The following is an 11,346-nucleotide window of genomic DNA, read 5'->3' as shown; positions in this document are numbered from 1 at the left end:
TAAGATTAAACAAATTCTGGTAAGAACTGGCAAGCAAATGATGAGCAAATACTGGTTTTGCTTTGATAAGTGCATAGGCTTACACACACACACAAATCACTTTATTTGGATACTAACCTTTTAATTGATGGTGACTAAGATTTTCAAGCCAATTAAAAAAACACCTCAAAGTTACTTTTACCAAGCATTTTTATTTGCTTGAGCGGCCAGACTATAGTATCTCATAATCAAATCACGGTTTGATTTCTTATTTTTATTTTAAACCTTCGTTAACCTGAGTCATTTAAAATCGCAAGCTAATCAACTACTCGGGCAGCTATCACTAACGAAATGTCAATGTCTCGTCATTATTGTCCTGTTTGACACTCCATACTGACGGAAACCACTTGTCACGAGGAACTGAAAAATATTTCTATGGGGTATGTTGCCATCTAGCCAGTTGTCTATTTCCTATCATCACAACTATGCCAATATTTCTTTTGCTCCTAACGGCGTCTTGTTTGCCGGTGATCTTCTGTGATACTGTGTGTCCTTGTGAACGTAAAGAGCTCTGCCAGCAAATCACAGATGAAAAAGACTTTGAGGTAACTGAGCAAGCTAGCTATGTCCTATGATTAATGGGAAACGAATCACATGCCCGAAACTTGTTCTTCTTGTTTGAGCCTATAGTTAACTTAGCTCTCTGCTGATACATCACGCAGCGAATAGCTTAACCAAGAAAGGTTAACGAAGAAACCTTAGCTGTTTTTAGCTTTATTAAATGCAGGTCGGTGTCCTGCATTTGTGTATCGCCCTGTGTAAAAGTGTCAAAGCAAACGTTGTGATAAAACGTAAATGTAGTTGTCAAGCTAACTAGCCGAGTTATGACATTCAGGAAGAATCATCTAACAAGTCTAGTTGTTAGCTGTAAAGATTGTCTACGGTTCCTGGAGATATTGGCCACTGGGTAGCTCACTAGCTAATGTGAGTGATTTTTCAAGCTAAAACGTCACCAAACGAATTTGACAGAAAACTCGAATGCCTGAAGTTAACTAGTTGCCGGTCTTTACACCCCAGTAATGATTCTGCTTTCAGGTGTACGTGTTTGACGTGGGGAAGAAGGCATGGAAGTCGTATGACTGGACAAAAGTTACCACGGTAGCTGCGTTTGGAAAATATGACCCAGAGCTCATGTGTCATGCCCACTCTAGAGGCGCACGTCTGGTACTAAAAGGTCTGCAGCTAGTCCCTCTTCAGTTTGAGCCAATTTACATGTTACATGTTTGCACTATGACGTTAATAAAAACAGGAACTAGGACATTTTACAGTAGCCAGCAAATTCATCGTCTGGGAGTTGCGCCATCACATAACGTAAGAACGGATTTGGCTCTATCTCGATGAAAGTGAAAAATGGAAATTAGCTGGAAAACATATTCATGTGTGTCATTTAGGTGATGTACCTCTTTCTGATATTGTGGAGCCTGCCAAGAGGGCTGCCTGGATTTCAGAGAAGGTGGACTTGGCAAAGAAGCAGTTTATGGATGGGATCAATATTGACATTGAGCAAGAGGTCGAGGAGTTCTCCCCTGAGTACTATGCTTTGACCGCACTCGTCAAAGAGAGTACAGAGGCTTTCCACAGAGAGATTCCAGGCTCACAGGTGAAATGCCCTTTTGCAAAATGATCTCGTACTGTATTTAAACACATTTTCCTCAAAGATTGTTAATCTTTTCTCACATTATTCTAATAGACACAAAGAACTTTGCAAAGTTGAAATTATATACATAACCCTTTTATGCAAATTTCATGAATAAAATAAATATTATGACTAAAGTGAAAGTGGATGATATTTGATATTGGCATCACAGGGCATCGTCGTTATTATTTATTTGTCTTTCTCAACATCAGGTGTCATTTGATGTGGCATGGTCTCCCAAGTGCATTGACAAACGTTGCTATGATTATACAGCCATCGCCGAGTCATGTGACCTGCTGTTTGTGATGTCTTATGATGAGCAGAGTCAAATATGGGATGATTGTGTTGCAATGGCAAATGCACCAGTCAACCAGACATTAAATGGTAAGGAACCTGTAGAGGACCTAAGTGTGAGATCTGACTTTTGAAAAAAGCTTGAGTTTGTTTAACACAGTTGTTTTGGAAATGATGTGGCAGCCAGAAATGATTTCAACTTAGAATACCATTCTGATTGAATCATTTGTCTTAACTCATGTTTCAGCTTACGATGACTATATAAAGATGAAGATAGATCCAAAGAAACTTGTAATGGGAGTGCCATGGTATGGCTATGACTACCCGTGTCTTAACCTTTCACAGGTAAATACCCAATGACTTTCCACAGAGACTGATGCTGTATGAGCACAGTGGTCTGTCTGCTTGACATGTACAAGTAGTGTATTAAGCTTTGTTGAACCCTTTGAGTATTCCTGTAAAGGGGACTAAGTGGCCGCAATGTTTAAACTTAATAAAATGTGGCTGTTCCCTCGTAGGAAGGTGTGTGTACCATCTCCAAAGTACCCTTCCGCGGAGCTCCTTGCAGTGATGCGGCTGGACGGCAAATACCCTACAGCACTATGATGAAACAGATCAACAGTTCAATGTCTGGAAGAATGTGGGACCAGGTTCAGCTTGCCCCGTACTATAATTACAAGGTAAATAAGTCACACAGATGTACCACAGAATATGCTTGATATGCAGTCCAAAATCGAACTCAAGGAATTTCTATGGAGGACCTTAAACAGCAATATACTTTAGGTAGCTTGGAATGTGCCGACTAGTATGGCATCTTAAAAGGGCCGGATGTCATGTTTGTACTTCTCATATAACAATGTGACATAGTCCTTGAGGTCCATCTGTTTCTGATACGAAACTTTTTTTAGGTGAATAAAGTCACAAATTCTTGCAGTATTTGATTTTTAGCCTTGACTTTCTGTCACTAGGACAAAGAAGGGAAGGTCCACCAGGTGTGGTACGACGACCCCGAAAGCATTTCCTTGAAAGCAGCCTATATCAGTGCACGAGGCCTGCGGGGAATTGGCATGTGGAATGGCAATCTGCTGGACTACAGCGACAATCCTGTTGCCCAGCAGCAGACCAAAGACATGTGGAATGCCCTTAAACCAAACCAAGAGAAAGAGCTCTGAGTGAAGAGAGACATCCCAGACTCCACAGCTATTTCTACAAGTCAATATAATGCTTTGTTTGTGTACTGGAGAAAGAACAACCAAGTGTCTTCCCCCTTAAATTTAGGGATTTGTTCTAGCACTCTAATCAAATTGCTTTTTTATGGGAATCGTAAAAAAAAATTGGTAGGACATTTTATTTAAACAAATGGGAATACTTCTATTCTCCCAGTGGTATCACGAAATTATTCAATTTGAAATGCATTTAAATGGTTGTTTGTCAGGTCTTTTAACAATAGAATCCCCATTTTGTTTTGACATGAATTTCCTGTCATTATGTAATTCAATTTGTACTATATCCACAAATACTGAATTGCAAAACCTTGCACAAAATGCACTTTATTGAATTTTGTGCATCTGAAAAGGCAGAATGACTTGTAATTTTTCTTACTAGCAAATTAATTTGTTCCTGATCAGTGTAATGAACACATTAAATACTTAATAAAATGCCTCATATGTGTAATTTCAATTTTCTCCATTTTTTTTTTTTACAAAATCTTTGATAAAAAATGTATAAACATTTTGAAATTGTTCTATATTATGCCATATTTTGTTGCAAGAACCACGTGATAAAATTTTAACAGCATATTTTTATATAAAAATCTATTCAAAATTGCATATAGTGGACAAGATAAAAATGGTGTGACAAAATAATGATTAGGGATCAGAGTGAAAATGAGTTCAGCAGCCCTGGCCATCTTATGTGGCACTGGTGAACAATGATTCCATGTCCTACTTGCTGAAAAATGTTTCCTTTGTCCTACAAAAATTATGACTCTTTGAAACAAGTCTAAAGCCCCAGTGACATCTCAGACAGAGATATCTTGAATCTGAGACGTGCTCTGGAAGCCCAGCTCATTGCCTAGTGAGCCTGCGTGTGACCCAGAAAGAGAGGACTGGTTCTTCTTCTGTGTTAACTCTGCCTTCAGAGCCTGCAGTTCCGTTGTCGCCTGCTTCCTGAGCTGGAAAGGATCAACAAAGCATGCAGTTATTAAAGCTCTAAAGCCTTGGGTTATAAAAATAGTAAAAAAAAAAAGAAAATACAGCTTTGAATATTTGAAAGGCAATAAGGGATTATGATACCTTCATCTCTGTGACAACTTTCATTTTAGCATCTTCCACTTTCCTTTTGAGCTTGTCTCTTTCATGACTCTCTGTCATTATCTGAATGATGAGCTCATTCTGAAAATAAAGTTATTTGTATATAATGGTAGATTTAACAGCTTTGCAACATCAGATGTATTCTAGACATGCAGTTGGATATAAGACCTACAAGAATCTTTACATTTGTGATACATTGTCTGTTTTTTCCCCCCTTTTAAACTGACATAACTGATATCAGGTGGGCAGAATTATTTTAATAGAACTATGACTACTGTAGTGTCTGACAGCCCCCTAGTGGACAAGCCATGTACATAATTATATTACATCCATTTTGCTTTGAAGAGAAGCAGGTGTCACTCACTTTGGTATGGGAAGGATTCCCCACACATTTGGCTTTCTTTCTGCTGTCCCGTGCCTGTAGCTGTTGGAGAAGTTTATGATAAAATGCCTCTAGTTCTTGTCTGAGACTTCTTAGTGTACTTTCCAGGGGTTCGGTGGCCTTCTTGGTAGCAAAATACTTCCTCTTCCAACTGTCCCGAGCTGAGAGGCACAACTGCAGCTGTAACTTGACTCGGTACCATTTTAATGTAGTTAATCATGCAAACAATGTGTTTTACATAGCTATAACTTTTACCCTGATTCCTGCGGTGTCTGTTCTGTGCCAGTAGGTCTTTGCCTTTTCTCAGCAGGGCTTGCCTTGTCTTCTCAAGCTGCTTCCTTTCTTCTTTAGCCAGCTTAATCTGTTCAATCAACTCATCTCCTTAAGGTAAAAACCACTGTATTTAGATAGCTATCGATTTAAAATGACTAGGCTGTGTTTTAAGCTGTTTTATAGTTGACTGCCTGTTTTATGTACCTAAATAGGAAAAGGCCTGAAAGAGCACTTCTCTCATTTTAAAGAAGTGAACAGAGTATTTTCAGCTTACTGCCTGTTAGGAAACCTGGGGTAGTGGGTTTTCGAGTAGCTACAGATAGAAGAGGGGCAGCAGGTGGTGCGGAGTACTGAGCAGGGGTGGGCAGTTGAGGTGGATTTTTGTGGACCTGTAAAGAAGTGCAAAAATGAATGAGAACCTCACACTATTAATTTGTCTCATTTTCCCTGGAGTCTGTTGTCCTCTGTATTTAAACTCTTGAGAAAGGGGGCCAGAAACTGGCCCCCCTGTTGGCTGTGGTATTTCCTGAAGTTTGGACAACAAAGCTATACACAAAACCCCCAAGCCTTTTTATAGGGAATTGCTCATTTCCATTTCTACTAGACTTCCTGGTAGACTATGGGGGCTTCAATAAAACTCCATGCCAGTATAATTGCTGATTGTTTCTTTTAGTACAGTGTTTTAAACATGAGGTGACATATTCAAGGGTGACATACAAAAATTCAGTGTCCAACAGGAAATGGAAATGGTCTTCTGAAAAGCAAGCTGTACAAGTATGCTATTTGACATTTCTATATATAGCTTTGAAGACAATGAATCCCTGATATGTTGTCTAAACTAGCTTTGAACAAAGTGATCAATCAATGCAAATGATATCTACTTCCCTGATTATTTGGGTTCTTGCTATTATACTTCAGTTGCGGAGAGTCTTTGAATTTCCTTTAAAAAATGAAAATATAAAATGTTATAGGATGCATGTACATACAAAACCAATACCTTGTAAAAATGTCATTCTCTGAGACATGTGTTGACACATATAAGTAACATATATTTACCTGCCCTGAGAGACAGAGAATCCAGATTCATGGTCATCCAGTGACTCGGGAACTCCAGAATCTCTGGCACGGTTTCTGTGGAAACGGGGGCCCTTCTTTACACAGGTCTTGCTTTTCATCTGAGCCTCTGTAGCTGGGGGTATTTCTACATACACAGACACAGAATAAAAAAATATGCAGAGATCTCAAAATTTAAATCCTGCTCTTCCTGCAATTAAAGAACAGGTCACTTAGTATTTATAAGTCTTATTCATCTATTTACAAATACAAACCTGAAATATTATGACAGTACAAATGGATACAGTCAGAGGACTTGTGTGCTCTGCTCACCTGCCTGTTCTAGAATAGAGTGGGACTGCTCACGGACACTTCCCAGGGGGCCATGAGCATCACCCCAGCCTGGATCCTCAGAGGGAAAAAGGTCCTCTTCTTTCTCATCACTGGAGCTGAAGCTCCCTTCATCATCTAGGCCCTGGACAGGGGGAGGCTGCTGGGGGACTTGGTGTTTGATTTGGGGAAATTTAGTGGGCTCCTTTCTCATAGCAGTCACACTGAATGTCTTAGAAGAGTTATACGCCTGAAGATCTGTGTGGTAGCTCTGTCTGTCCGGTGTGAGTGAGCATGAAAGAATACTGTCGCCATTTTCCACCATGGGCAGCAGGTATATTTCTGGCTGAAGTGCCTAAAGAGTAAGAATAAATATAACAGCTATAATACATCTTACAACTCAACTTACAATCAAATATGTGCTGTTTACGTGGCATGTGTGTTTTACATAAGATATGTGTGAGCTTTGAAAACCAGAAAACGTCAACCTCATAAATACAATAATGAGGCAATAATACAATAATAAATAATAGTTTGTTTCACTGATAATTTATATAACACTGTACATACATATGGAGGCACAAAAGACTTCACCCTCAGTTCCCTTTCTTGCTTGGCTTTGACCTGAGATGTAGAAATAAATACACACAGATCTGAGTATGAGTAATTCAACATATGTACTGTATACAGTTAAAAAAATCTGTAGGTTGTTAGCTTGGTGAATTTATTTCATTGACGAAACTGTATCATAATCAAAAGCAGTCCTTTCATTTAACATGTGCCTCCAATAGGTTCATCCCTAGAAAGAAGTCTAACTTGGACGTGCACACAATATTGGAATTCTAAATATTACTGTTTCAATAAATGTTTTACATTTATTGTTCAGCAATATAGATGATGGAAATTTATTTGATTGGCTAGCATGTAAATGGCTATCATAAATTCATTTTCAGCCTTTCTTTCATCTTAAATAAACTTGACATCTTTGTCTCCAACCAAATAAAAACACCAACCCAAATTATACTTTTACTGCCCCTTTGATCCCAGTACACTGATTTGAAGTACCAGCAAATGACAGTTTGTGAAATGAACTGACCATGCAAAACCTATATTTAATGTTCCCTTGGACAAGCTTCATTGTACTCACCAATGCCAAACTTCGACCAACACATTTCAAAAATGAAAAATTGTCAATTGTTCTTTCTGCCCCAAGAAGACCACCAAGTTCCTCCCTAAGTGTTTCTAGACTGATGTCTGGATACACCCTAAAAGTAGATAAATTATTACATTAGAGCATACAAATGCAAATTATACCCAAAAATATATCCTATTGCACTTTTTCAGCATTGAGTAGCTAATGAGAATCACTCATATAGCAGGTGTTATATTTAAGTCAAGAATTTCCTTAATGATTTTCGTGTTGATATTTTGAAATACTTGTCTTGTGTTTTGAAATGCTGTGTAAAAGCTCACACAGCAAAAGGAGGGGAGAGAAACACTCACCTAATAAAGCCGGCAGATATGAAGCTGTCAATGGCTTCTACTGCAGCTTTATTCAGTTTTGAATCCCATTTTTCCTCTGGTACGTAGAAGACATGAAGCTCCACCAACTAGTGAATCATAAATGGTTCATAAGCACAAATGAATTGTAACAAAGCTTGGTTGTTACTTACCATGGTTATTCTCGACTAAATCAACTGCCATTGTTCACAAGGTTGCCATAATGTTGTTTCTTATCCCTAGTAGCAAATTTATATTCGTATGAGAACTTCTGTATTTGTAACAAAGAGTGTTACTGATATTACTCTGATTTCTTAAACATTTACTATTCGTTGCTTAATTATATCTGGGCAACAAGTCTCTTTTCCAAAACATTTAATGTATTCCCATCTGACCTACACCTACTGCTGCTGATAATGCCACTACTTTACCATTATCATTTGATTTTAAAACATTATTTTATATTACACATTTACTTTGTTGTACTGAATGACAATGTCAAATATTTTACAAAAATCTATATGCAAAACATTTCTCAGACATACTCTCAAAAGTCCACATCAAATAATCTGATAAAAATATTCTTAAAATGATAACATTAAAATAGCAATGATAAGATTATAGCGATTTACCCCCGCAGTTGCTGGTCTTCTGTGGCCTGGAATTCTGCTCATCTGGAAATAGGCTACTCAAAAGAACACACCACGTAAATCTCCTTAGGGATGTAATCGACCACCTAGCGAAGTCATGTTGTGGATTAATTTGTTTAAAAAATGTAATTTCGTAGGTAACAACCAATTAATCGACCAAAAAACATGACGATGTTTAGCCAGTTGGCTTGGTGAGTGCGTCCAAGGAAAGGAGTGGAGCAGACTGCTAAGTAACAATCTCGTGTAATCAAACAGTATTGGGCAGTGCAGTTCCCTCGGAAATCGTGAGGGGTAACGGCAATCCGTAATGGCCAAGCTGGTGTATGAGGAGCCATTCTCGTCAAAAGCATTTCAAGGGAGGCGCAAGTGAGTGTGGAGGAAGCAAGAGTGAATGAATGAAGACTCTTTTTCAAACGTCTGAAAACGAAAAAAAGGAACACGATGTAGGCCTACAGGGAAAAAAATCTGATTGAGGAATGTGAAAGCGTTGCCTACTTTTACGTAAATCCATTGTGAAATAAAAGGTTCGTAAATAAGCTGTGTTTAAAATATTTTAATTAGTGTCAGAGATATGTAAAACGAAATTGTATAATATTTTTATTTTAATAATTAAAATAATATTGTACTGTATGCACAGATACAGCTACTAAGGATGAGTGCTTCAAATTTTTTATCCTAAAACGGTACAACAGTTATTGGAGGAGGTAGGGAATAAAATATAAGTTTCACTTAATTCCATTATGTCTACATTCATTGTTGTGAAAAGATGACACTAATTTTGGTTTTAACAAGCACAACAGATGATCTCGTAAAAATAATTAATATAAATTTAAAAAGAAGATACATTTGCGAGTGAACGGAAGGAATAACGACGATACTATGATCAATCCATGTTATCCATGAGTATCTCTATATATAAATACATGTTTATGAATGTGGAGTTATCTAGTGTGAGGTTAATTTGCATAAGTATGTGTAATTAAACTACACAGGTTGGAAAGTTCAACATATTGCGCAGTTATACCTACCCTGTGTTTCTTAGTTGGCATGTTAATGATTTTTAAGTAAAGACATTTGAAAAACTGACGTTTCTGTCAGTGTTTACAATCACAGGTTTGGTCACTACCTCAGAATGAGTAGGTCATCTTTGTGTTTTGACGTTAGAAAAGTCAATCCAATGCATTTGTTTATCGGCAAAGATGCCAATAATGCTGTCCAAAGGAAAAACCACCTGATTTCAGTTGGGTCTTGCTGGAGAGCTGAATGTAGCATAAGGCAGGGTACAGCACGCACTGAGTGGTGGCTTCTTTGCATCATGTAAAACATTAAAACTCACTAAAACTCGTTTGTGGTGAACTGGCAGCAGTACAAAGTGCTAAATTGAAAGCAGCCAACTGTGCAACTACAGAGTACATACAAAAATAGATATAGAAACAACAATAATATACATAAATAAAACAGATAAACCTTGTATCTTTTTGAAAGTACATATTTGCTATATTCTTCCACATAGAGTCAATATTACTTCACTTGAAAATGTGTTTGCAATGTTATGATGCAGACAGGATGTACACAGCATGAAAATACATTAACTGCAATAGGTATTTGCATTTCTTGTTTTGTTTTTAGACTAAAAATAATTAAACTACCTATGAAAACTGGCAGAAAGACAATCCTTAGCAAATGACAGAAAGAACTCTTTTACACTGTACACACAGTTTATTAGTGTAAATGAGTGTTTGTGCATCCTTCACTAAGGGTTACATAATCTCTTAGAACAAGAATACAGCTACTTCTCTTAAATGGAAACAGTCTTTAGTGAACTGAAAAAATGTGTGATGCAAACAATGAGACCTGTAGTTTGAACTTGAAGTCGATGCACCCCTATGACATTGGTGCTTGTGTCTCAGTTATTGTGGATGAGGAGTGGCTAAAATGACTCAGAGTATGAGCCAAAATTTACAAATGTCATTGTCAAAAGGTCCTGGCCAATATGTTTTAAAACTTTCAATATGTATATCATTTATTATGTGGGAAGTGATTTTACTAAGTGATTTATCTGGCCATGCATTATTCATACATATAATAATCTGTTTTATTTTACATGATGGGTACTCTGTGTATACTTAATTTTATTTTACCGACAATAATTATTATTTATTATCATGATTGTGGAGCTCAGCATTTGTAATAAGTCTGAAACTGGCATGACAATGTTGCTTTTACAGCAGTGCAATTTTAATTATTCCCCTATTGCATTTTTTTGACAATAGCTATGTTTATCAATATCACCAGATTACATGACATCCTCCATTTAAGGGGAAATGTAGTCCATGGGAAAAATCAGAGAATGCTTTAAATTAGGAAGAGAAAATCTGATTGAGGGAATATGCGAAACATAGGGGATTTCAGGAACTTCATAACTACTAGTGAACTTGAATTTTTACCTAGTGTGAAACCAAAGCCCTTTTCTATACTGCTCAGTCTGTCAGTACATGACAATTACTACTGTCTGTATTGGTAAGTAAGCATGCCAGTTGTACTACTGCATATTTAATTGGGGGAACAGTGGCAGACTGTTGGTGGTTGCCACCCACATAATTAAATTCAAAATACTCAACAGTTATAGAATCAATAAATAACATCCTGGAAATATTGCATGGAATTTATGTTTCCAAGTGGTATAAACTTTAAGCCACTGCTTCATATGCGTGAATATGCGTCATACGCTTATTCACTTGCAAGTGCCTAACACGAAGGTTTTTTTTTTTTTTTGGGGGGGGTGATTAACTGATTTAGCTCATATGCTATTTTCAGTTTATTTTTGAAAATAGTTTCTTGAAAACAAATGATTGCATTTGATTATGACATGAATTG

General features: G+C 37.3%; 2 protein-coding genes across 2 annotated transcripts; one reads left to right on the top strand and one right to left on the bottom strand.

Moving 5' to 3' along the window:
* Positions 1–391: 391 nt before the first annotated feature.
* Positions 392–3,532, top strand: ctbs (chitobiase, di-N-acetyl-). Its single transcript, XM_036522174.1, has 7 exons — positions 392–584; positions 1,075–1,213; positions 1,431–1,639; positions 1,888–2,059; positions 2,217–2,314; positions 2,488–2,649; positions 2,938–3,532. Exons 1-7 carry the CDS (start codon positions 465–467, stop codon positions 3,139–3,141), a joined length of 1,104 nt encoding a protein of 367 aa, XP_036378067.1. The 5' UTR covers positions 392–464; the 3' UTR covers positions 3,142–3,532.
* Positions 3,533–3,989: 457 nt separating this feature from the next.
* spata1 (spermatogenesis associated 1) lies at positions 3,990–8,493 on the bottom strand. The gene is made up of 12 exons (XM_036519569.1): positions 8,452–8,493; positions 7,823–7,929; positions 7,467–7,584; positions 6,890–6,943; positions 6,323–6,674; positions 5,993–6,137; positions 5,429–5,462; positions 5,211–5,361; positions 4,919–5,044; positions 4,646–4,824; positions 4,264–4,362; positions 3,990–4,142 (listed from the first exon to the last, which is right to left on the bottom strand). The coding sequence occupies exons 1-12, from the start codon at positions 8,491–8,493 to the stop codon at positions 3,990–3,992; spliced, it is 1,560 nt and encodes a 519-aa protein (XP_036375462.1).
* Positions 8,494–11,346: the final 2,853 nt, after the last annotated feature.

This window comes from Megalops cyprinoides, chromosome 2 (assembly GCF_013368585.1).
Source record: "Megalops cyprinoides isolate fMegCyp1 chromosome 2, fMegCyp1.pri, whole genome shotgun sequence".
NCBI classification, from domain to species: Eukaryota; Metazoa; Chordata; class Actinopteri; order Elopiformes; family Megalopidae; genus Megalops; species Megalops cyprinoides.
The sequence above is the reverse complement of the archived record's forward strand: the minus strand, read 5'-3'. Positions and strand labels throughout refer to the sequence as shown.